The 24,874-nt window shown below is 44.2% G+C and overlaps 3 protein-coding genes across 4 annotated transcripts; all 3 read left to right on the top strand.

The window, feature by feature from the left end:
- The first annotated feature begins 1,142 nt into the window (after nt 1-1,142).
- LOC115048188 (heat shock 70 kDa protein 1) lies at nt 1,143-3,842 on the top strand. Its single transcript, XM_029509526.1, has 2 exons — nt 1,143-1,323; nt 1,730-3,842. The coding sequence occupies exon 2, from the start codon at nt 1,752-1,754 to the stop codon at nt 3,669-3,671; it is 1,920 nt and encodes a 639-aa protein (XP_029365386.1). The 5' UTR covers nt 1,143-1,323; nt 1,730-1,751; the 3' UTR covers nt 3,672-3,842.
- A 1,087-nt stretch (nt 3,843-4,929) lies between these two features.
- On the top strand, nt 4,930-18,557 carry taok2a (TAO kinase 2a). Of its 2 annotated transcripts, none has more exons than XM_029509521.1 (20): nt 4,930-5,410; nt 9,484-9,624; nt 10,755-10,826; nt 10,922-11,023; nt 11,116-11,161; nt 11,243-11,339; nt 11,450-11,563; nt 11,695-11,786; nt 11,873-11,966; nt 12,113-12,194; nt 12,299-12,469; nt 12,921-13,130; nt 13,254-13,382; nt 13,470-13,706; nt 13,850-13,978; nt 14,068-14,271; nt 14,394-14,633; nt 14,758-14,979; nt 15,202-15,384; nt 15,640-18,557. In XM_029509521.1, the coding sequence occupies exons 2-20, from the start codon at nt 9,493-9,495 to the stop codon at nt 16,522-16,524; spliced, it is 3,441 nt and encodes a 1,146-aa protein (XP_029365381.1). In that variant the 5' UTR covers nt 4,930-5,410; nt 9,484-9,492; the 3' UTR covers nt 16,525-18,557. The 2 variants fall into 2 exon arrangements, with proteins under 2 accessions (XP_029365381.1, XP_029365382.1); XM_029509522.1 differs by having other exon boundaries at nt 14,758-14,970.
- A 2,844-nt stretch (nt 18,558-21,401) lies between these two features.
- cdipt (CDP-diacylglycerol--inositol 3-phosphatidyltransferase (phosphatidylinositol synthase)) lies at nt 21,402-24,588 on the top strand. The gene is made up of 6 exons (XM_029509559.1): nt 21,402-21,583; nt 21,840-21,974; nt 22,197-22,350; nt 22,619-22,700; nt 22,786-22,867; nt 23,037-24,588. The coding sequence occupies exons 1-6, from the start codon at nt 21,541-21,543 to the stop codon at nt 23,177-23,179; spliced, it is 639 nt and encodes a 212-aa protein (XP_029365419.1). The 5' UTR covers nt 21,402-21,540; the 3' UTR covers nt 23,180-24,588.
- Nucleotides 24,589-24,874: the final 286 nt, after the last annotated feature.

The following is a 24,874-nucleotide window of genomic DNA, read 5'->3' on the forward strand; positions in this document are numbered from 1 at the left end:
GAGAGAGAGAGAGAGAGAGACAGAGAGAGAGAGGGGGGGGGGGACAGAGAGAGAGAGAGAGAGAGAGAGAGTTAACTTGACTCCAGACTGAGAGGGAATTCAGTTCAGCTCACTGTTTGAGTTCAGGATCTGGTTTTGTCAGTTTAATGAATGCTCTCTGAGCTGAGGAGTTTACTGTAATATGAGATAGTACAAAAGGTACAAAAACCTCAAAATTATAGTTAATTACCGGCCTAATTGAAATGCTGCTGTTCCGTTAACTGTGCTTCAGCATATATGGACTGAAACAACTGTCCAACAGGTTAAAGAAGCTGTTATCAAGGAAGAGGTGAAAATTTATCTCAAATAATCCTTCGCTGTCTCAGTCATCTTTATCATGACTGAGAATGTAAAGATCACATTTATATGTATACCAGACAACAGTGGAAATGAGAGAACAGCTAACTGATGTTAGTTAAACAAACTATCACATGATTGAGTCAGAAACTGTTATATTAGTTAGTTAAACTGAGGTTTTCTACACTAAGCACCATGACTTTGACTTCGCACAATAAGTTCTCTATAGATACACAAATCAGTTGTACATGAAACAGACACCCTATTTTTGAGAATTGATTGAATTAGTGTATCCTTTTTTTGGTTTGGTTTCCTTTAGGCTGACCTCAGCAGATGACCCCAACAGGTGGTGGTCTCTCCACTCAAGGTGGGCCTGCCTGGTGTCGATAACCAAAACCTGGTTAAAATTAGTAAACGGTCAGATTGGTTGGGTTAAAGACTGCAGTCAATTAGAAAAACTCAGGGCCAGAGTTAGAATCATTTTAGCTTAAATATGGAAGTTTTGAACTGTTAGAATAAATTTATATGCTGCTATGTACAAAAAAACCAAAACAAAAAACGGATTCTAATTACTCTGGGGACTCAGGTTAAGTGTGAAGTCGTCGGACTGAACATGTTTCAGACTTTGTGTGTCCGTCTGTCGCTCAGATTCTCCAGCTGACTGGAAACCGGTAGAACGTTCTGGGCCAACCCTCCCATCTACGTCATCACGCTGGAAAGGACGCTCGGCTCTGTGATTGGACGAGAAACCCGAGGGGCGGGAACGAAAGCTCTCGAAACAACTAGAAATGAGGACGAAAGGAATAAAACCGGGACCGGCAACAGGACCGAACCGGGACCGGCAACAGGACCGGAGCAGGACCGGAGCATACCGGAGCATACCGGAGCATACCGGAGCATACCGGGAACATACCGGGAGCATACCGGGAGCATACCGGGAGCATACCGGGAGCATACCGGGAGCATACCGGGAACATACCGGGAACAGTAAGTACATATATTGCGCTTTTTGAAGCACAGTTAGGTTTTTGGTGTTTGGACTGACTTTGAGTTGATATCGCAGAAAACAGTTTCTGTCCAAAAGGCTCCTCGACAGTCTGATCTGCTTCGTTCTGGAGGCTGAAGTTCGGATTTGCAGATCCGCTGTGTGTTTCAGCTTTTTTCCGTTTCAATTAAACAGATAACCAAAGTTAACTGAAAACTGCCAGGTTGAACAGAAAATGCTGACATTCATTCACCTTAAACAAACAAACTCTAACAAAAAAAGAATACAATACAATCAACATTTTTATCTCTGTGAGGACTCTGAGACATCAGATGAGATCCACATTTCATATGAATCCCATTCAGGGCTTTTATCATATTCCTGTAACCTTTGTTTCTGCCTCATTAGGACATACATTTAAACGGCCAAGATGTCAGCAGCTAAAGGAGCCGCCATCGGCATCGACCTGGGCACCACCTACTCCTGCGTGGGGGTTTTCCAGCACGGAAAGGTGGAAATCATCGCCAACGACCAGGGCAACAGGACCACGCCCAGCTACGTGGCCTTCACAGACACAGAGAGGCTCATCGGGGACGCAGCCAAGAACCAGGTGGCCTTGAACCCCAGCAACACCGTGTTTGATGCCAAGAGGCTGATTGGAAGAAAGTTTGAGGACCCAGTGGTGCAGGCCGACATGAAGCACTGGCCCTTCAAGGTGGTTTCAGATGGAGGGAAGCCCAAAATCCAGGTGGAGTACAAAGGGGAGAGCAAAGCCTTCAACCCTGAGGAGATCTCCTCCATGGTCCTGGTGAAGATGAAGGAGATCGCTGAGGCCTACCTGGGTCACAAGGTGGCCAGCGCCGTCATCACAGTCCCGGCGTACTTCAACGACTCCCAGCGGCAGGCGACTAAAGACGCAGGCGTCATCGCGGGCCTGAACGTCCTGAGGATCATCAACGAGCCGACGGCGGCCGCCATCGCGTACGGTCTGGACAAGAGCAAATCGGGAGAACGTAACGTACTGATCTTTGACCTCGGCGGAGGCACCTTCGACGTGTCCATCCTCACCATCGAAGACGGGATCTTCGAGGTCAAGTCCACAGCTGGAGACACTCACCTGGGCGGAGAAGACTTTGACAACCGCATGGTCAACCACTTTGTGGAGGAGTTCAAGAGGAAACACAAGAAAGACATCAGCCAGAACAAGAGAGCCCTGAGGAGGCTGCGCACAGCCTGCGAGAGGGCCAAGAGGACCCTGTCCTCCAGCTCCCAGGCCAGCATCGAGATCGACTCTCTGTTTGAGGGCACCGACTTCTACACCTCCGTCACCAGGGCTCGCTTTGAGGAGCTGTGCTCCGACCTGTTCAGGGGAACCTTAGATCCGGTGGAGAAAGCTCTGAAGGACGCCAAGATGGACAAGGCGCAGATCCACGACGTGGTCCTGGTGGGAGGCTCCACCCGAATCCCCAAAATCCAGAAACTCCTGCAGGATTTCTTCAACGGCAGAGAGCTGAACAAGAGCATCAACCCGGACGAGGCGGTGGCTTACGGTGCCGCCGTCCAGGCTGCCATCCTCACAGGTGACACCTCTGGCAACGTTCAGGACCTGCTGCTGCTGGACGTGGCCCCTCTGTCCCTGGGTATCGAGACGGCCGGAGGAGTCATGACGTCCCTGATTAAACGCAACACCACCATCCCCACCAAACAAACCCAGGTCTTCAGCACCTACTCTGACAACCAGCCCGGGGTCCTCATCCAGGTGTACGAAGGGGAAAGAGCCATGACCAAGGACAACAACCTGCTGGGCAAGTTCGAGCTGACGGGAATCCCACCCGCTCCGCGAGGGGTCCCGCAGATCGAAGTCACCTTCGACATCGACGCCAACGGCATCTTGAACGTCTCGGCGGCCGACAAAAGCACCGGCAAAGAGAACAAGATCACCATCACCAACGACAAGGGCCGACTGAGCAAAGAAGAGATCGAGAGGATGGTGCAGGACGCAGAAAAGTACAAGGCCGAGGACGAAATTCAGAGGGACAAAATCTCTGCCAAGAACTCCCTGGAGTCCTACGCCTTCAACATGAAGAGCAGCGTGCAGGACCAGAACTTCAAGGGCAAAATCAGCGAGGAGGAGCAGAAGAAGGTGGTCGAGAAGTGTGACGAAACCATCAGCTGGCTGGAGAACAACCAGCTGGCTGATAAAGAGGAGTTTCAACACAAGCAGAAAGAGCTGGAGAAGGTGTGCAACCCCGTCATCAGCAAGCTGTATCAGGGAGGAACGCCTGCAAGTAGCTGTAGAGAGCAGGCAGGAGCCGGCTCCCAGGGGCCCACTATTGAGGAGGTGGATTAAAGTGGCCCTGAACATGGACTCTGTCATCACTGGGACTTTCTACTGTTAATTTTAAACTCTATATCTGTGACCTGTAAGGATAAAAATGAAAACGAACTTTTCTAGATATTTCTTTGGTGGCATTGCTGGAATTCGTAATGAAAATGTAAATAAATCTTAATATTTACTCTGGTTTCATTAAAACTGCTTGAGTGATTAATTCATTTAGAAACAGTAAGTCATCAGAATGTAACATGAAGAAGAACCAAAGATTATTAATGCCATTGAAGGAACATTAAGGCTGAAAGAAACCATGCTAGAAGAATTACTGACAGGATACACAAGTTTGACATTGACATATTTAAAACTGACACTAGATAAAAAAGCAAACAAAAAACTAACTACCATGAAGTGGTAAATCAGTGTACTATATAGAAATGCCACTAGATGGTACAATTTCACTTCTTAGATAAAGTCTTTAGTATTGGAGTCTTTTAATGCCTATCGTAACTAAAGAGAAGAAAGTATTAAACTTAAATAAATGTGTTTAGTTATATTCCATCACTGGAGCATGTTTCACTGATACAGAGGAAAACAGTTGGCAAGTTTAATCTAAAGCTGGATCCATCTGTTGTCTATATCTAGAGAATCATTGGAAAGTATTTTATTTGCATTGCACCTTTAGTATTATTTGTACATTGTTGATATGATTGCTATTTTTCCTTTTTAACTCAACATTTCTAGCTTTTTGATTGTAGCTCCGATGTAAATACTTGAAATGAAATTCCTTGATTTATTTGTCAGTTGAATTACAGTTCGGCTACAATAGATTAATTTGAGTTAATTATTTGACAAAACTTTGAAACAAAAGTCAAAATAAGAAAGCTGTTATTATAAAATTAACCACAACATGGATCCTGATGGAGATGAGACTGAGGTGGATCTTTAGCTGTTGCAGACTTTCCTTTGAACGTTTTTGACAAGCATCCATCTGATTTTAGAGATGAACTCGTGGAGAGACTAAGACTCTGATTTTTTAAATACCTGCTTTATTTTCATTTCCCACACAAACTCCACCAAGTGCAGCCTTTCTGTGTTATGAAATGTGGCTAAAAGATACGGAGTCTCACACAAAGAGTGATCATTAAATCGAGCCTCGGAGCCTTTGTACCAGCTTATTAATATTATCTAGGTCGGTTTATTTATACCCTTTTATTTGTGAAGCGGAAACCTCACCGGAAACAGAACAGCCGTTTTCCGGTCACCGTTCAGTCCCGCCCCACCAGCCTGTGCCATCTTGTATTTAGCAAGAACAAAAACGGTGTGAGAAACAAGTGCAGCCGCAGGATGGGGCGAAGATTTTAGGGAATTTTTTGGGGGGTGTAGTTTTAAAAAGCTTCGATGTAACGGGACAATATGCTCGGATGTGAGTCAGCGCGGAGGAAGAGCAGCCACACCCCGCACAACAGCTAACGTTAACGTTAGCTTCCAGCCACTGAAGCTAAGCTAGCCAATTAGCTAAGGCTAGCAGCCGAGTAACGGCAGCGAAGACAGCTGGTGAGTTTAAAGTTTAAAAATCAGACAGCGCGATTCGGAAACCGAGGATTGATTGACCGGTGGCTCCGGAACCAGAGGCCGAGTGAGGAGGGAATGGGCCGGACGTCGTGTTAAGAGAGAGCCCGGGCTATGAGGACAGAGCCTCGTTAGCTCCGCTGCTAACGGTTGTTTTTCGGCGCAGAGCGGAACCACAATAAGCCGCGGTAAGTAGCATTAGCCTAGCCGCAGAGCTAGCTCAGCCGGTTAGTTCTTCCAGAGGGGGGGTTCAAACTTGGGACCGGGGATGCCCAATGGTCTGTGATTTGTTTCCTGAGGCCTCCAGTTGAACGCCAAACTGTTTGATTTTGACCTCAGCTCATCATTTTCTTGTAGCGTGTCCGTGATTTTTTTTATTTATTTTTTTTTAGCATGTATTTTCCAAAGATGATTTTTGTCGGTGATCCTTCAGTGTGCCGGGCTTCTTCCCACGAAGATCCCAAACCAGTCTGGGACATTTATCTGATGTTTGGTTTGACAGTTAATCATCTGTCGGTGAAGCAAAAGGTGTGGCTGTCTTTTTGTTCGATGGAAAGTCAAACACTTTTATGACCCTTTTCTCAATGTTGTTGCTGAAAATGCTGTTTTTAATCAACCAGTTAATTAACCAATAGTTTCTATTGGTTAAAACTAGTTTCTCTAGTTAACATTAGCTCTTATTGTCATGTCCTGTTTTATTTTTGATTTGATCCATCAGCAGGCCCAGAAATAAACAGCATAGTTTCTTTAAAGTTGTGTTCTTCAACCGCAATAAAGACAGTTTCAGACTTGCTAAGATCTGATGGGTTGAGCTGCACAGCGAAACAACAGTCATGTGTTGATGAGGTATTTAACAGGCTCAGTGAAGGCCGTTTATGGCGTTGTTGTGTCCAAATAAAACTTAAGTAGATCAGAGTTTTCAGTCTTGGGGCAGAGGTTGATGTAATGCTTCTGTGAAGGGAAATCAAAACTGCACATCTTGTCCTTATTTCCAGTTAAACAACTTCAGAGTGGTTCACTGTGATTTGAAGACAAAGCTTTGTTAAACAGGATTAGCATGAAGATATTTACGGTCAGTATGAACTGCTTTTTGGGCTGTGACTTGATGCTTCTAAAGGTGTGTGTTCACGGTGATAGTGTGTATTTTTATATGGTCACCGGCGCCACTGACACACCAAATTTCACGTCATTTGTAATGCTTTAAAGAGCCGTCTGACACTCAGTTTCCCCTTTTCCTCACTTTTTTTTTAAGTGTTGCTCATGTTTGTTTAGATTTAACTTGATTGGACCAAATGTGCATTTGTTTTTTTCCACATAGGAAGTTGTGGAAATTTGCTTCCCCAGTGTCCTGTGCTAAAACATGTAAGGACAACCCTGTTCTTCGGAAAATGTCAAAAATAGATGCCACAAGACTTTGTCTCATTTAAAAAATGGTGGCCTGTTTGTTGGGTTTTGACGCTGAGGGTTTGGAAAACAGTGGACAACAGTTACAGTATATGTTTCAAATCATGAACCCAGATTTTGAGAAAGTTTCCAACTATCCATGAAAGAAACAACATTGTGTTTATATGGACTCTAAATACTGTAAACATGACTGTGTTTGAAGGGAGTAATTATTTTCATGGTGTGATTTCCTTTTTTATTCTGAAAACTTGCATAGTGTAGAGAGATTGGAAAGAAGGAAGTGGGATGACACGGTAAGAGGTCCCTGGCCAGATGTGAACTGAGAACATCTTCAGGCAGTCAGGACGCCCCATTTTCTTTTTCTAATTTAGAAAAGCTTACTGCCTGTTCTTCAGTTTTCAGGTTGGTGGTTGTTCTGACTGTATACAGTGGCTTTAGGCGTCTACTTCCTGCCTCGTGCTGAACACCATCCGGCCTCCGAGTGCCACATTATGTATAATTGTAAATTGGTTCACTGTGTTTTGAAGGAATGCTGAGTGGGGGGTGGGAATCTGTCTCCCTGTCTAGCACAGATTTACTAGCGTTTTCACAGCAGTGCTTTAAAAGGAACAAGCCTTGCAGCGCTGCATTAAACAGGGACCCTGGGGCCGAGTTTTCATGTGCTCACCAGATCACAGAGGCCTGGTTATGTTGCCAGCTCTACTCGGGGCTCCAGCTGAAACTCAATTATGAGCAGCTTCATCAGCCCTGTTATGAAATGGTGTTGCATTCCACAATAAACTCAACTCAGAGTGAAAGTTGCGATAACATTCAATCAGCTGATTTTATTTGAAGCTCAGTTTGGCTCATCTTTGTGTTTTCATGGATTTATTCATACTGGTCTTTGATTTGAGCACTGTCAGCACCCATCTGCTGCCGTCTGATCTCCAGATGCAAGAAACAATGTAAGTGTCGTGTGTAATTGAATGTGTATTAAAAACTCCCTTTTCCTTCATTGGTTTGATTGTTTTTTTTGCCCCACTGCTGGGCAGTTAATTTTCGAGCTGAGGGGAAAATGTGGGGGAATCTGAAAATGTTTTGATGATTCATTCATCATCACAAAGTGCCAAATATTTACTAGTTCTGTCTCCTCAAATATCTAGATTAGGTTCTTTTCGTTGTCTTTTGTGGGTTTGAATTGAAAGAAGCTGAATCTGCGTTATGAGAGAATTTAAGTAATTTTCAATATTTTGTTGATTTAAATTTTATTCCTCACCTTTTATTAAATTATTTTTATATTTAACGCTGCAACAACTAATTGATGAACTGATGAGTAAATTAACTCTCCACATTTTTTTATGAAGAAATTTGGATTTTTATTTTTATTTTTTAACCAAAGTTGTCAAAAGTAATGATTTGTCGACACCAGAGTGCTTTCTGTCTTCTTATAGATGAAATGTTTAATCAGGATAATAAACAACATATTTATCAATAACGGGGTAACTGCTTTGGACTGTCAAGAAAACCAGATATTTTATGTCACCATGACAACTGAGCACCTTTCTGTTACGTTGGAGGTGTAATGATTTGGTGCATTTGATTTTGCACAGCTGAATGAGTAACAGACTCTGGTGGTGGACATTTTGGCTGCACTTTATACAATTTATGTGGGGTTTCCTTGTTTTTGAGCCATTTTGTCCCATATTTTAAACTACATACTCAACTTTTTTAATTTGTTTCATTCTAGACCTGTCAGACTTAATAAGTCATTGAAGCTTCCTCTTGCCTCGGGTTTTTATTCTGGAAGTTGTTTTGATCACTTTTATAACACATAATGTATGCTTTTGATGTCACAACCCAAACTGAACACTCAATAATTGAAATCTGTTCACATTGAAATGGAGCAGCCATTTTGTTTCCCCCTCATCGGTACTCGCTAACCCTAACCCTGCTCATGCCACACTCTCAGCTGAAGCTCCTGTCCCCCCCATACCTGTCGGCTGTCTTCATGTCATAACGTGTTGGCTGGAAACTGTACTGGATAGATCAGCCGTTGGAGATAATGTGGTTTGTTTTTTTTTTTTATATATCACCACAGTGGTGCAGAGCTGCGATAACTCCAAATGGGCCAAAAGCAGCCAGCCATGACATTCCTGAGATTCTACAGCGTTTTTAATTTCATCATGGAAAATTATAACATCTCTTCTATGGTGCACATGAGGGGAGTTTGTAAATGGGTCACTTTAGAAGAGTGCACAAATGCATCTTCCAGCATGTTTAGCACATTAATTAGATGCTTTTCTGTGAAGTGGAAAACAGACGTCACATCGCTCCTCCAACACTGAGAGGGCAAAGCTGGAATCTGCTACAGCTCCTGTGGAGACAGTCAGGTGTTTCAACACATCAGTGAAAATGGATCATATATCTGAAGCTGTTCAGTGGTGTCTGTGAACAGGCTAGTATTCTCAGGAGGGATGACAGAAACACTGAAATGTGATGCAAAGAAACACAACAACTCACTTTTTGGACTCTTGCTCGTGTGCTGGACTTGAAGCCTTTTAGAACCACACTCCATCTTTTATGTTTTTTCTCATGAAATGTTTAAAGTATGATTGTCCACGTCTCTCTGTCTTTATTTTGTCAATCCAATAAACTCAGACCAACTTCAGAAACATACTGGACTGATCCAGCAGCTTTTGGATGCAGAAACACTTCTCTGGGCTTAATAGGAAAGAACCTGATGAAATGTTGGTTCCCAAAACATAGGTTCTAGATGTTAAGACCTGGATCTTGTCTCCTTGTTAAATCCTGGTTGGTCCTGCCGTCTCATCAGTCTCCCAGTGCTAACCCAAGCTCTCCCCTGCCCCCCCACACACAGGCCCTGGCCATGCCCTTGAGTGCACGGGCGGGCAACCTGAAAGACCCGGAGGTGGCAGATCTCTTCTGCAAAGATGATCCCGAGAAGCTGTTTGCTGATCTCCGTGAGATTGGCCACGGCAGTTTCGGAGCAGTGTATTTTGTAAGTATGATGCTGAATCCAGAGTGTCTTCACTGACAGCGTGGCCTCTTCACCTTGGGCTAATCTGAGCTAAAGTTGTATGTGCAAGGAACATCAGATGGGTAAAGTCTTTGTCTGATCCAGTTGTTTCCTCAGACATGTAAACTGAACCCAGGAAGTTTGGGTGTCCAGTTCGTTTAGTGGGGATTTCCAAATTTGAATTGCATTTTGGGAACATTACAGACACTGCAAATGTCCGAATTAAACTCAATCACAACACAATAGGTGAACATGCTTTTCACCTGTAGAGTAAGTGGTAGACTGTTCTCACTGAACATCTGAGTTTAACTGGTTTCTACTATATTTCTCTCTGGTGTCAGAGGGTACAGGAGTCCTTAAATGACTGTGGCAACACCAGTCAGGGATCATAAATGATGCATCATTGAGCTGTTGACAGTTGAAGGGGCTGGACTCCAGCCTTTGTCTGGTGTGTGATAGCAGCATCCTAACTCTGGATTTAGGAATTAAGTCCTTTCGAGGATTAAGCATTTGGAAAGGCTTTGAGGAAAATATAAGCATTTATCCAAAAATAAATCATGTAGTTTGGTTCACAGATCAGCGCCTCCGTCTTTGTTCTGGTCTAACTCACCATGTCTCACTGGTCTTTTGGCTCCAAGAAATGGCCTTCAAATTTACCTGCACCCCGACAGAAAACCACATTTCAGATTCCTGACTCTGATGAATAACTGATGAATAAAGACCCAAAAAGGTTAGAGCGCTTTGTCTGGAGGTTCATTTTCTTTCTTCAGTAAACTTGTGTTTATTTAAGTAGAAAGTTGAACTCTGGCTGCAACACAACTCTGGAGTTTCAAGTCCGAATCTGGTTGAGCAGCATTATTGTTACAAGTCTCTGTGAGAAACAAGGAAGGAAACACTAAAGCTAACAACAGTGAAAGAGAGTCAGCAGCATATCAGCGTCAGTTTGGATTCCAAAACACAAGAGATGTTGATAAATGATACTGAAAGAAAACTGCTCATTCTCATCACCACCCCTGAGGAGCTCCAGCTGCATCTTATGGACCTGCGTGTTCTCTGAGTGAATCACTGTGTTCAGGACATTTGTATAACTGTTTGTGTCTGTCGTCCCACAGGCCCGGGACGTGCGCAACAATGAGGTGGTGGCCATCAAGAAAATGTCGTACAGCGGCAAGCAGACAAATGAGGTGAAAAACTAGAAAGAAATAGCACATTTCCTTTTCCTCGTGAATTAGAGCATGACTCCAACAACAACAATGGTCTTTTAACTGTTCATGTGCAGAAATGGCAGGACATCATTAAAGAGGTGAAGTTCCTTCAGAAGCTTCGCCACCCCAACACAATCGAGTATCGAGGGTGTTACCTGAAAGAACACACAGCATGGGTAAGGATTATCCATCAGTGTTGAAATGGACAGGTGCGTGCTGTGATAGTTGTGTGTCTGCAGACCATCATGTCTTCTCGTCTCTTCCTCAGCTGGTGATGGAATACTGCCTTGGCTCAGCCTCGGACCTCCTCGAAGGTCAGTGGAGACACATCATCCTGATATATTCAGAAGGATTCAACGATGCACAAAGTAATTTGACTCCCCTTTTCTTCACAGTTCACAAAAAGCCACTCCAGGAAGTTGAAATAGCTGCTATTACCCATGGTGCACTGCAGGGACTAGCATATCTTCACTCTCATAATATGATTCACAGGTAAAATCGTTCTCGCATGTTCCTCCTTCATGATATCCAGTAATTTAGTTAATAATGGAAAGCATGTCAGACATGTAGATATCGTACTAACATCAGATTTTCTTTTGCAGGGATGTAAAAGCGGGCAACATCCTGCTGACGGAGCCGGGTCAGGTCAAACTGGGGGACTTTGGTTCCGCCTCAATCGTGGCTCCGGCAAACTCCTTTGTGGGGACGCCCTACTGGTGAGTGCTGGGCTGAAACCTGCTGTCTTTGTATCTTTTGATGGTCTGTCAGTTGGTTTTGTCTCAAAATACAGAGATTCAATTCCTTAAATATCTTAAAGCTAATGAATTTAATGTGTGTCTTGTTTCAGGATGGCTCCAGAGGTGATCTTAGCCATGGATGAAGGCCAGTATGATGGGAAGGTGGATGTTTGGTCACTGGGCATCACCTCCATAGAGCTGGGTATGAACGGTTGCTCCTTAGATATGTGGACTAATCCAGACTTGAAAGTACACGATGGTTAAAGTGTTGACTGTTTCTGTTCACAGCTGAAAGGAAGCCACCACTGTTTAACATGAATGCTATGAGTGCCTTATATCACATAGCTCAGAATGAAAGCCCCATTCTCCAGTCCAACCACTGGTGAGAACATCTTTGCTGCTCCTTTTAGCTACTGAAGCCTCTTTTTATCTCATCATTTACCTTTCTTTTGCTTCCAATGGGTTATTTTTGTGCAATATTTTTTTTTTCTCACAATTAACTGCTATGTTAATCCCATTTTTCTACAGGTCTGATTCCTTCCGTAACTTTGTTGACTCTTGCCTTCAGAAGATTCCCCAGGACCGTCCTACCTCGGACGTGCTACTGAATGTGAGAACACAGCCAGAAACAATAGCATCACAGACGTCCATGTCACATTAGTGTAATCAGCTGGTCTGCAGATGTTCATTAGTCCCTCCTGTTTCCTCCTTCAGCACCGGTTCTTGTGCCGTGAGCGTCCGCTAACGGTGATCATGGACCTGATTGCACGAACTAAAGATGCAGTACGAGAGCTGGACAACCTACAGTACCGCAAGATGAAGAAGATCCTCTTCCAGGAGACGCAGCAGAACGGCCCTGTGTCTGAGGGAGCGGAGGATGAGGAGGTAAGGAACAACAGCAGGATAGACCATTTGTACTTTTCCACAAAAAGATCTGTGGACTTCAATTTCAGGATGTAAAAGTTCCTCCATCGCAGGCTGATTACTGAACTGGCATATCAAGGCTGCAACAGTGACATCATTGGTTGAAAACAAAACAAATTTCAGGAATTATTATTGGCCATAAAATTCTTCGGAAAACAGCGTTGGAGGACAAATTAACTGTTTACCAACTGCAGCTTTTTGGGTAAAAGAGTCCTACCAGAACTTAATCCACAGACCAGAACCTCCTGTACAAATGAAGGCATGTTCCTAAGTGGGCACAGGAAGGAGAGGAGGATTCAGGATCGAGAGACTCGAGAGAAAGAGAATTTAGACAATGAATGCACACAGATGAGTGAAGATGTCTGAACCTGAAAGAATATGATGTTAAATCAGGTGTGTGTGTGTTTGTCAGGAGGTGGAGCAGTACCTGTTGCGGACAGGTACAGTCAACAGTATGGAGAGCTCCCAGTCTGTACCCAGCATGTCCATCTCTGCCAGTTCTCAGAGCAGCTCAGTCAACAGCCTGGCCGACGCCTCCGACGACAGCAGCAGCGAAATGGCCATGATGCAGGAGGGCGAGCACACGGTCACCTCCAACAGCTCCATCATTCACCGGCCCACGGTAACTGTCCTCCTCCGCCCGGGCTGACACCGTCACAGGGCTTTAAATGTTCTCCACCTGCTGTGGTACAGACCATATGAGTTTTCTATGAATGATTGTGTGTGTGTGTCCCATCCTCCTCAGGGGCAGGATAACATTTATGATGACCCGTACCAGCCTGAGATGGACCAGCCACAGGTTCCTTCAGGTGGACGCCGTAGAGCCTACTACCGCAACCGGGACCACTTTGCCACCATCCGAACTGCTTCCTTGGTAATTTTACTCAGCAGGGCTCCCTCCTCTTTGACTTAGAGAGCAGAAGACTCACTTTGGGTCACACCCTCTTGTCCCATCCTCCAGGTGACCCGTCAGATCCAGGAGCACGAGCAGGGCTCAGCACTGCGGGAGCAGATGTCTGGGTACAAACGAATGAGGCGGCAGCACCAGAAACAGCTGATGGGGCTGGAAAACAAGCTGAAGGCCGAGATGGACGAGCACCAGCTGAAGCTGGACAAGGAGCTGGAGAACCAGAGGAACAGTTTCTCCACCGAGGCTGACAAGCTGTCCAAGAAGCATCAGGCCATCCTGGAGAAAGAGGTGACGGTTTCTAGAGCTCCTAAGTGTAAATTAAAATCAGCTGCTTCAGCCATTTGACTGTAAATCCAGTTCTCTACTGTTTATGAATAGGTGACACACTAGTATTGTCCAACCCATAACTCAGAGCTCTGTGTGTCCTGCAGACGAAGGCAGCCCTGGCAGAGGAGAAGAAGTTCCAGCAGCACATCCTGGGCCAGCAGAAGAAGGAACTGACCAGTTTACTGGAGTCTCAGAAACGGCAATATCGGCAGCGCAAGGAACAACTGAAGGAGGTATCGACACCAACGAAGCTGCCTTCGTGGCCGGACATCGGTTGGTTTTTTTTCTGGTGTTCATCATCATGATATTTCTGTCTTAACAGGAGCTGAGTGAGAATCAGTCGACTCCGAAGCGCGAGAAGCAGGAGTGGTTGATCCGTCAGAAGGAGTGTTTGCAGCAGATGCAGGCAGAGGAGGAGGCCAGTCTGCTCCGGCGGCAGAGGCAGTACTACGAGTTGCAGTGCCGCCAATATAAGAGGAAGATGCTGCTGGCTCGACACAACCTGGAGCAGGACCTGCTCAGAGAGGTACAACAATCTTACTGTCTTTAAACCCTCCACAGCAGTGAGTGTAGAACTGATTAACATTAATACATGCAAGCTCCAAGCCAACTGGGCCAACGTCTGACTCCTGTCTGGTCCTCCACCAGGACCTCAACAAGAAGCAGACCCAGAAGGACCTGGAGTGTGCCATGCTGCTGCGACACCACGAGTCCACTCAGGAGCTGGAGTTCAGGCAGCTAAGCTCGGTGCAGCGGACCCGGGCCGAGCTGATCCGAACGCAGCACCAGACTGAACTCACCAACCAGATGGAGTACAACAAGCGCCGTGAACAGGAACTTCGACAGAAACATACCATGGAGGTCCGGCAGCAGCCAAAGAGCCTGAAAGTACGGCGTCATGCTTCTGCTGACATCCTTTAATCCGCAGCAGCAAATCAAACATTGCCAGAATGTAGTTTCAGCTGAAGGTATGAACGTGTTGCTGATGATCTGGTGTGACTTGTCATTCCAGTCCAAGGAGCTGCAGATCAAGCGCCAGTTCCAGGAAACCTGTAAAATCCAGACGCGTCAGTACAAAGCTCTGAGGAATCACCTGCTGGAGAGCACTCCTAAATCCGACCACAAGGCTGTCCTCAAACGCCTCAAAGAGGAGCAAACACGTAAGCTGGCCATCCTGGCTGAGCAGTACGACCACTCCATCAACGACATGCTGTCCACACAGGCTGTGAGTAAGGCAAGGAAACCTCCGCCCACCTTCTACACCCGAAACAACGCACACATTCTCACATTAACACACCTCAGGGTCAAACATGACGAGAGAAAAGAGCTGCAAACAGTGATGACGTCTTCAAAGATTAATCATGATTTTTGAATTTAAAAAAAAGAAAAAAAAGAAAAGAGACCATGTCAGTTGTGCGCTACTGATACCGAGGCTCGTCCCCGTTTGTCCCCACAGCTGCGGCTGGACGAGACCCAGGAGGCCGAGTACCAGGTGCTGCGGATGCAGCTGCAACAGGAGCTGGAGCTGCTGAACGCCTACCAGAGCAAGATCAAGATCCACACCGACACCCAGCACGAGCGAGAGGTGAAGGACCTGGAGCAGAGAGTGTCCATCCGCCGAGCGCTGCTGGAGCAAAGGGTGAGATGTCCTGAGCCCTGACAGACCTGTTCAGAAAGCTGTCAGTGTGTTTATATCAGAGCAGAGAAACTGTTTGACGTAGTCAGGACAGTTTCAGTTCATTTGACTCTTCTGTTGGTTCCGTGTGGAGATTCTGTTAGTCAGAACAAAATTTGTCCAACTATTATAAGTATCATAATTTCCTGCAGCCCAAAGAGTGTCTTTGTTCCCTGATGATGAGGGATGATGCTGATGTCATGAATGATGTCATGTTAGATCGAGGAGGAGATGCTGTCTCTGCAGAATGAGCGCTCTGAGAGGATCCGGACTTTGTTGGAGCGCCAGGCCCACGAGATCGAGGCCTTCGACTCGGAGAGCATGCGCCTCGGCTTCAGCAACATGGCGCTGACCGGCATCCCAGCTGAGGCCTTCAACCAGGGCTACCCGACCCCCAGCCCCTCATCGGGCTCCAGCGGCTGGCCGTCGCGGCCCGTCCCTCGCTCCGGCAGCCATTGGAGCCACAGTGTGCAGAACTCTGTGGCGACTCCATCGTGGCGCAGTCAGAACCACGGAGGAGGCAGCAGCTTCAGCCGCACCGAGTCCATCACCTCCTCCCACGGCATCGGCAGGGACAGTGAGCTGAGCAAGAGCAGCAGGAGCCACTCCTCCTCCTCCCACCACCACCACCACCACCCGCAGCAGCACTACCTCCCCCAGCACTACCAGCACCACCAGAGCACGCCGCAGCTCTACCGTGACAGCCGGGAGCGCGATGGCCGGGAGCGTGAACGGGCCAGGGAGTGGGTCGGGGGAGGGGGCCACTACTCCCATCACTCCCAGGGCCACCACCACCTCTCCTCCCACGCCTCCTCCCAGTCCCTCGCTCTCCTTCCACCGCCGCCCCCACCTCCCCCTATCTCCCTTTCTTCCTCCTCTCCTCCCTCCTCTGCTTCATCCTCGTCTTCATCACAGGGGGGCTATAGTGGCGGCGGCCTGAGTGTCCGGGGCCCCAGTCTGATGGCCCTCAGGAACAGCCCACAGCCTTTGCGGAGGACGGCCTCGGGGGGGCCAGGCAGCGGCGGTGGGAGTGACGGAGGGCTGAGCCGGAGCACATCAGTCACGTCTCACATTTCCAACGGCTCTCACCTGTCCTACTCCTGAAACCGGCGAGTGCGCCGCTCTGCTTCTGCCAGGGAAAGCAACCAATAGGCTGCGAAGATGACAGAAGCAGATCTCCGCCCACTTCATACACAACTTAGCTTTAGTTTTTCTGTTAGGAGGCTCCATCAAGCCAGAGCAAAGAAAAAAAGCCACGCAGATTTTGAAGTGTAAATTTTAAGCTGAAACAGGAACTGTTAATATCCCAGAGGGTCGATGATCTTTAAAAATGTTTAAATTAGAGAAAGGGAGCTGCGGGTCGAATCTTGAAAGAAAACACTTTGAATCCATTGCACAGTATTGAGTTTTACAGAGTTTAGAAGGTTTAAACTGCAGGAGACAAGACTTGGGTCCAGGCCCGGGCCCAGGTCCAGGTCCAGACTTGGCTCCAGGCCCGGGTTGTTCGGTGTAAGTTGAGAGAAGGAAGTTTGTTGGTTCTCAGTTTGTATCGAACTGAGCGACAGTCGTGGAGCTTCCACTCGGCTCGGTGCTTTAAAACCACTGTAACTTTGTAAATAACAGGAAACCGTACACTCAGTTTTTGATTTGTAAGTGTTTCATACGTGGGGGGGTCAGCACCGGAGTCGACCAAGGGAAGATTTCTTTAAAACGTTTCTTTGATTTGTAGTGATAAGATTGTGTATATGACCATACAAACTAAACACTGCCATCTTTGCGTTGGCTTGACCCGACAAGTCGACGCTGCCCTTTAATCTTCTTAAAGGGGCAGTCACACATTTTGGAGCATCAGGCCGCGTGTTGTCACGGCAACAGTCAGGGGAGAAGATGATGAAGCAGGAGGAAACTTTCCAACAGCTTCAAACCGTCTGATAAAGTAAAGGATCAAAAGACACTGGAGTTACTCTATTAGTCACTTTATTAGGAACACCCAGTCAGAGGAAGGTTTCAAAGTTTTTCCCTCCAAAACAAAACTCAGGCCGACGTGACGAACCTGAGTTTACATTTTTAATATTCATGTTAAGTTGGGCCATGGATGACAGATCAGAGAAACCTCCAAAACCAATAAAACACTAATTTCTATCATTTGTTTAATTGTTAATATTTCTGCTGGATGTTGTTGAGCACTAATGTTCAGGTTTTTACTGCTGGGAGAAGAAAAGATGAGACCTTTATTTGAAATGACAGAAAGAGATGAGATGAGTTTAAGCTGTTGGGAAGTTTTGATCCAGGACTCAGATCTTTAGCTTCTCACAGATAAGAAAAGCTCCAAAATTGTGGAATTGCTCCTTTAAAGAGATGCTGCCAGAGTGTTGAGTGAACGAGTGTGACACACTGACTTCTTTCCACCTTCACTCGTCTCAGTTAGTCTGCAGCTGTAGATAAATCGTACTTTGTTCAAAGGAGTAAATGGGTGCATGAACTTGTACAGAAGACGTTTGTATGAATCACATGCACACTACCTATTTATATAAGTGCATATAAATGTGGGACACCTGTGCGGCTGCAGGCGTCCTGAAGATTGTTCACTGTCCAAACACTTTTGACTTGCATTGTACTTACCAGTGTACATAGAAGCACTAACTCAGACTGTGTTAGAGTAATAATAATGATTATTTTTGTCCTGTGAGTAATATCCATTTGTACTAGATGCAGACAAATAGAAGCTATCATTATTATTACTACTATCGCAGTCAGAATATTTATGTTATGCTAATTTTTAAGTTTTTGAAATATAATTGCCAATTTTGACCACTAGGTGGGGAATAAGCGCAATGTTACTGTGATAGAGCTATAAAAAATATTAGTGTTTTTAAGGAGGACAAACGGACTACCTTTCCCAGCATTCCTGTGGAGGTCTCAGGGTGGGAGTCTTCAGTTCTGGGCAGGGCTGCGTTCTACTTTTTACTTTGGATTTTTTATTTTTGAGCCAGTATTAAGATGTGGAGCGGAATCACAGATTTTCAGATTCTTTCACTACGTTTGGTGCCATATTTTATTTTTACTTTTTATTTCACATTTTACTGCACAAAACAAACAAAAAACAAAAAAAAACAAACCCAAACATGTAACCTGCAGAATACGGAGGCTGAAGTGTTCAGTGTTAGAGGCAAAAAAGTCTGAAATAGTATTTCTTCTAAGTAAATTCTGTATATGAAGCTTTTATTTCATATTGATATTTTTCTTTCTTCAGTTGATTTGTCTGTAAATGCTTTGTGTGGTTATTGGTCTGCTCGTTTTCAGGTGATAAATATTCTCAGAGGTGAGAATCTCATATTTCATTAGAAATGAAATTTCTGAACATTTAAGCAAATCTTAAAATGCATTTGACACATTTGGTGACCAAATAACTGATCATCACAGTTCTTTGACATGAAGATATGATAGAAGGGACATTTCATCTTTAGGATTTTTTTTCACTGATGTGTTAAACACTAAGATTGAACACTTTGAGCCTCCGTAGGACTCCACTCTCCTTCATTAGACGCCTCATCATTTGGCTTTTCACGGTTCGAATGGGGAGAGAAAAAAATCATCAGGTCACTTTGTGTGTCGGCGTCTCGACAGGCAGAAAATAAATCAGGTTTTTATTTAATGAAGTTTATTTTCCTGCTGCAGAGAGATGACCTGCGATCTGATGCTGTCCTTAGTTGTCTTGTCTACCTCATTTGCACTGATAGTAAAAGAATGTTTGGGTGGATGTAAAACATATTTCTTGGCTTTTGCTAAAATATCTTTTTCGTTCCTTCTCATATTTGTGCAAATGCTGACGTGAAGGAGACGAGTCTCTAGCGCCTCCCTCGGTTTCCCACGGAGACGCTGAGTTGGGACATGTTGGATTGATGGACGTGTTTGGAGGAATCCTCAAAAGCCTCAAAATGAACCGTGAGACTTGATTTTGCCAACGTAGATTTTTCTGTTTCTTGTTAACATTCAGTGCTGATCATTCCTGACTGTCGACTGCAGCAGGACGACGTGTTTGACACTCAGTCTGTTGGACTCAAACGCATCAGCAGCAGCTTCACAATGACACTTCATGTGAGCAGTTTGCTGACTTCAGGAATTCTCTGTTTTGGAATTTATTCTGGGAAGTTTCATGTTTGATGTCATCTCCAGGAAAAATTTGCCTCAAGCTGCATAATAATCAATTTGTCTCCGCTGTTTTTGTGTTTTGTTAAATTGTTTCTTTCAATCAGCAACAACTCTGAAACTTGTTCACATAATTGGCTATTTATTTTTAATTAGGAAATATTGAAATAGTTGAAACGCAGGATTCATATTAAACTTTTTTTTTTTTTGAGACATTTGAAGACGTCACCAAAGTTTCAAAGGTTAACTCAGTTTTCTCAAATCTTCAACAAAACAATCAGCAGCACATAAATCAAAAGTGAAAATCATCATTAATCTGAATTCTCCATTTAACAAACATGACATGTATTGACAAGAAATTAAATAATAAAAAAAGGTTTAAAGGTCCAAGGCGTCGTCTTCAAATGACTCATTCTGTTGAAGCAACACATATTCAAAATATTCATTTTTATGTTTCTGACAGCAGAAAAAAAGTTTCGCTTGTTTCTCTTCATTTGTATTTGGGTCCAAACTCCACGCCCCCCAACACCAAACCAAAAGAACCCCCCGACTGTCGATGTTAGTGGCCAGCAGGTTGAAGTGACAGGAGCTGTGATGATGATGTGTGGATGGATGGAAATCAGTTTTACAGCAGGAGGCCGAGTTTTAAAATGTTCAGGTTCAGACGTTTGGAGGAGAGTTGAAGACGAGTTGTACAGAAACGTAACAAAGTAATTTTGGAGAAATAAAAGAACAAAAACAAAGTGTCGGTTGTTTTTTTTTTGTTTTCGGTGTCACATCCAGGAGCTCGAACTCATCATTCACCTCATTTCACTCTGAACTACAATTCACACGTTCCATTTCATTTTATCTTCCTTGTGCAGAATGTTGGAAGCTTTTACTTTTACCTCACATTTCCTTTTTTTCCAAATGGACTTAAATTGAAAATATGTTTCCTTAAACTCAGATTTAGATGAAACAACTCACTTAACAGATGAATCGTTCAGAAACCTCATCAGATCAATAATGATGCATCAGTTCACCAGTCGATGTGGAACTGATAAATGAATTGAAATGTTTATTCCCCACCTTCTCAATGACAAAAATATAAACAAGCATTTAAATACATAAATAAATTCAAGCTTATTTATCCCTACAATTCTACATTTCTCAGTAGAAAAGCCATAAAACTCACTATCTTTATATTTCCTTATGAACGAAAACTAAATCTGTGGAAGGGCATTCATGATAACTGCAGGAAATGCTGGATTAAATTACTGAAGTGTAGAAATGCATAATAAACAAATGTAAAAATAGTCATCTGCTTTTTATTACTCTATAATATTTACTTGTATTTCCTACTCATCTCTTTAATGAACCTAAAATAATTTTTAAGCAGTTTGAGCAGAAATGATTAAAGGGGAGTGGACAGCATCACTGCGGAAGTCAAGCTGGAAAGAGGAAACACAACAGGAAGCATTTGTTCCTGTGTTTAAAACACTTGTTTCAAAGTTTAGTTCATGTTTAGTCTCAAGAGTTCTAAACTGGAAGTCTGTCAGTGTTCAATAAATGAGGATTTAATCAGATGATTCAATAAACAAATAATCAGATCAGGTGGTTTGATCCTGGAATGTAATTTTCTTTATAACGACTCTAAAATCATCAGCTTTCCGGGAATTATAATGGACATGGTTTTCACCAAGCTGCTGAATAAGGACTTATTGATGCTGATATTTACAATTTAACAAACAGAAATTAAAACATTAAAGTGCAGCCGTCGAGGTGAAGCTTTTGTTTTGAAGGTTTGCCGGAAGCTTTACTCTTGGTCTGTCACTTCAATGACGTCACTTGACCGGAAGTCGCAGTTCAGTCAAATTCAACTGTTTTTATTTTGTTTGTTTCATTCAGGTTTTTGTCCAAACAGGTTTATTTGAAGCCGCTGAGTTTCTCAAGAAGACAGAAGTTTAGACTAAAACCCACAAACAGGCTGAAATGGCGCAGGAGAACATTTTCTTCTTCGTTCCGAATTTAATCGGTGAGTTTTTCCGACAGCAGGTAGCTAGCTTAGCGTTAGCATCGTACAGTCAGGCCAAAGGAAACTGCTAATGTGGAAAGAAATAATTTCCCTTTAAGCTCTTTGGTTTCAGGATTTAACGCTTTTATTTCTGTAAACGATCACGAATGAAGGATCAGATGTTTAATGTCAGAGAGCAGTGATTGATGCAGAGACAGGAAGTGACCCGGAACCAAACGAACCTGACAGAGTGTTTGTGTGATCATGCCCCCCCCAGGTTATGCCCGGGTGGTTCTGGCCCTGGTGTCCTTCTACCTGATGCCCTGCTGTCCCTGGCCAGCGGTCTTCTGCTACATGCTGAGTGCTCTGCTGGATGCTTTTGACGGCCATGCTGCTCGAGCACTGAATCAGTGTATGTGTCTGTTTGTCTGAGAAAAAGAATCCGAATCATAGAAAACTCTGATCAGCTAAATTTGACTCATTTTTGAGTTTTTGAGATAAAAACATGAGACACTGATATTTGCCACTCAGTTCAGTTGGAGGTTCGTCCTCCCCCATTTTACGTTCCTGCTGAATTGCTCAGCAGCTCCACATCACATCATCCTGACTCTAAATCCTCAATCTTTCCCATCAGCCACCAAGTTTGGAGCCATGCTGGACATGTTGACGGACCGCTGTGCCACCATGTGTCTGCTGGTCAACCTGTCTCTGCTCTACCCCTCCTACACCTTCCTGTTCCAGCTCAGCATGTGTCTGGACATCGCCAGCCACTGGCTGCACCTGCATAGGTAGCTCACCTGAACTCCTGTTCTCCTGAGTCTCTCTGGAGTTAAATGTTGGAAGAGGAGGAGTTGATGATCCACTCTGAGGAGGAGAAGCATTCTGTTTCATCCATATTAAAACGTTCAGGCCTCTTTCTGTCTGTTCCAGAAACGTTCTTCCTCAGTCTTCCTGTGGTTTAGTTTAGAATAATCCTTCATGTTGCCTCCACAGAGAAGCTGCTGTTGAAGTCAGACTCACTGAGCTGCTCCTTCTTCATCTCTTTGTCTTCCTCAGCTCTACAATAAAGGGATCAGTCAGTCACAAGACTATCGACCTCTCCGGGAACCCGGTCCTCCGGATCTACTACACCTCCAAGGTTGGTGTTCAGTTTGTGAGTCTGTCTGTGATGTAGAGAAGCTGTGACTGCAGCCTGTGCTGATCGAAGTCTTTGTGTTGTGCAGCCGGTGCTGTTTGTGATGTGCGCTGGGAACGAGCTCTTCTTCTGCCTGCTCTACCTTCTCTACCACATCCCAGAGCCAGCTGGTAAGAGCTTCTTCCTCACCAGGATCTGCTCAGGATCAGATCAGAGCTATTAGAATATTTCACTTATCAGCCGTAACGTTATGACCACCTGCCTCATATTGTGTAAGTCGATGGTTGTGTGTTGCTGACTGAGCCGGTGTGGTTGTGCGTTGTGTGTTTTCTGCTGCAGCCTGGCTGTACTGGCTGCAGGGACTCTGTGGGATAATCTGTCTGCTCAAGTCTGGTATTAGCGTGCTGCACCTCATCACCGCCTCCCAGAACATGGCCACCATGGATGCTGCCGAGCGAGAGCAGGCAGCGAAGAAACAGTGAGGAAGTTGGGGGGCGTGGCCAAGGACAGCGAGTTTGTCTACGTCATTCACTTAGATTTATATTATGACCAAGTATGAAAAGATCTGAAATACCAACAGCAGAGAGGAGAGAGGACAGAAGCTGAAGTCAGTTATTTATGATGTCAGAATGACATCATCACTTAGTGTTGTGTGTGTGTGTGTGTGTGTCACACCTCTAGGTCCAGTTTGCGTGTTATTACATCACATGTTTGAAACAATCAGAAAACGATTGATTCATTGATAATGACACTCATTTATCTCACATCAGAGCGGTGACCTGATGCCTCTGAGGACTTTTTAGTTTATTTCTTTTAGATTTCATGTTGTTGGGTTTTGACAGATGTCATTTCTTGTGCACTGACTGTTTGTTGTCATTTTATTGACCAGTAAATGAATTGATGTGATGAATATCTGAATATATATATATATATATAAGAATGTTTTATCATTTCCAGCTTTATTTGCTTTGATTACTTTTCCCTCCACGTGCTGAGAACTCCTGTATACAAACTTTTAGGGTCGTAAAGGTTTTGATTCGTTACTCCATTACTCAAATGTAGAGAAACCTGATCAGGTCTCTGGTCTTGGACCCTCTGAAGGTTCACATGGGCTATTCAGAGGAGAGAAGGAAACATCAGTTGGAAGCCAACCTGACAGAAATCTCACACATTAACTGGCACAAATCTCCTCTGAGCTGCTATAAATGATGATGTCAATGAAATATTGATAAGATTGATACGTTCTAAAATGATTTTTCTGCAGCTAAAATTTGATCCGTTAGAGATTTTATTGCTCAGATGTGTGTGATGCCGTTCACCTCGATGATGACAGACCAGAGACGTAATGAGATGCTTACTACACATCTGTAAAAGGTGAACTGGGTTAGAATGTAGCTCTGAAGCAGCCATTGGAGGTGAAAGTGAAATTTATTCCTCTTTTCTTTTGTTTTTGTTGTTAATTTTGAAGCAATTCGACAACAGACCAAACAGGGAAAACCTCACAAACCTGACCTTTGACCTCCGAGTCCCTGTTCCTCCCTTATTGTGATTCCTGAGAGTATCTGGTGTCTGTTAAATGCTGATATTTGAGCTTTATTGAGATTTCTGTTGTGCTTTATTTGTGGTAGAGAAGGTGTTTTTATGGTTCTGAGACAAACAGTTACTCATTTAAACCTCCAGTGAAGGTTATCCTCATGAAATCACTGAAGAGACGTCTGTGCTGCTGAATGTGTTAAACTGTTTCACTCTTGTTTCTTTATGATGGAAATATTATTGTGCAGGAGCGGCAGGCCCAGGCTGGTGTTCCATTAAAGATCAATTCAGAGTATCTGATGGATATTTAGAAAAATAAAGATTATGATGAGCCTCTTTTCATTTTCTTTTCACCCTCCACACGTGCATCGACTAATTTTTGTCCCAGTTATTTCTCAATCTCTTTTAGTTAATTATGGAAATTGGTTGTTGCAGGAATTTATATAATTACTTAATCTTTAGCCATTTATTAAGGGGGAAACTTTTAATGATGAATTATTAATGTAAATCTTGACCTCTGACTTGTTTTTATAAAATCTGTTCAATCCAAAAAAAGGCACACATACAGTGAATTATGGTCCCAGTGCTCATTTTCAAACGATCATAAAATGATGTGTATCAATAAAACCATTGATCTCTATAGC

This window comes from Echeneis naucrates, chromosome 8, assembly GCF_900963305.1.
Source record: "Echeneis naucrates chromosome 8, fEcheNa1.1, whole genome shotgun sequence".
In the NCBI taxonomy this organism is placed as follows: Eukaryota; Metazoa; Chordata; class Actinopteri; order Carangiformes; family Echeneidae; genus Echeneis; species Echeneis naucrates.

What these genes read in the sequence shown, in the direction of transcription:
- taok2a (XM_029509521.1), top strand. Translation starts at nt 9,493, where the DNA reads ATGCCCTTGAGTGCACGGGCGGGCAACCTGAAAGACCCGGAGGTGGCA. An exon ending in CATCACCTCCATAGAGCTGG is followed by an intron (nt 11,787 to 11,872) that starts GTATGAACGGTT and finishes TTCTGTTCACAG; the next exon opens with CTGAAAGGAAGCCACCACTG. An exon ending in AGGCCATCCTGGAGAAAGAG is followed by an intron (nt 13,707 to 13,849) that starts GTGACGGTTTCT and finishes TGTGTCCTGCAG; the next exon opens with ACGAAGGCAGCCCTGGCAGA.
- LOC115048188 (XM_029509526.1), top strand. Translation starts at nt 1,752, where the DNA reads ATGTCAGCAGCTAAAGGAGCCGCCATCGGCATCGACCTGGGCACCACC.
- cdipt (XM_029509559.1), top strand. Translation starts at nt 21,541, where the DNA reads ATGGCGCAGGAGAACATTTTCTTCTTCGTTCCGAATTTAATCG. An exon ending in TGCTCGAGCACTGAATCAGT is followed by an intron (nt 21,975 to 22,196) that starts GTATGTGTCTGT and finishes CTTTCCCATCAG; the next exon opens with CCACCAAGTTTGGAGCCATG. An exon ending in GGATCTACTACACCTCCAAG is followed by an intron (nt 22,701 to 22,785) that starts GTTGGTGTTCAG and finishes TGTGTTGTGCAG; the next exon opens with CCGGTGCTGTTTGTGATGTG.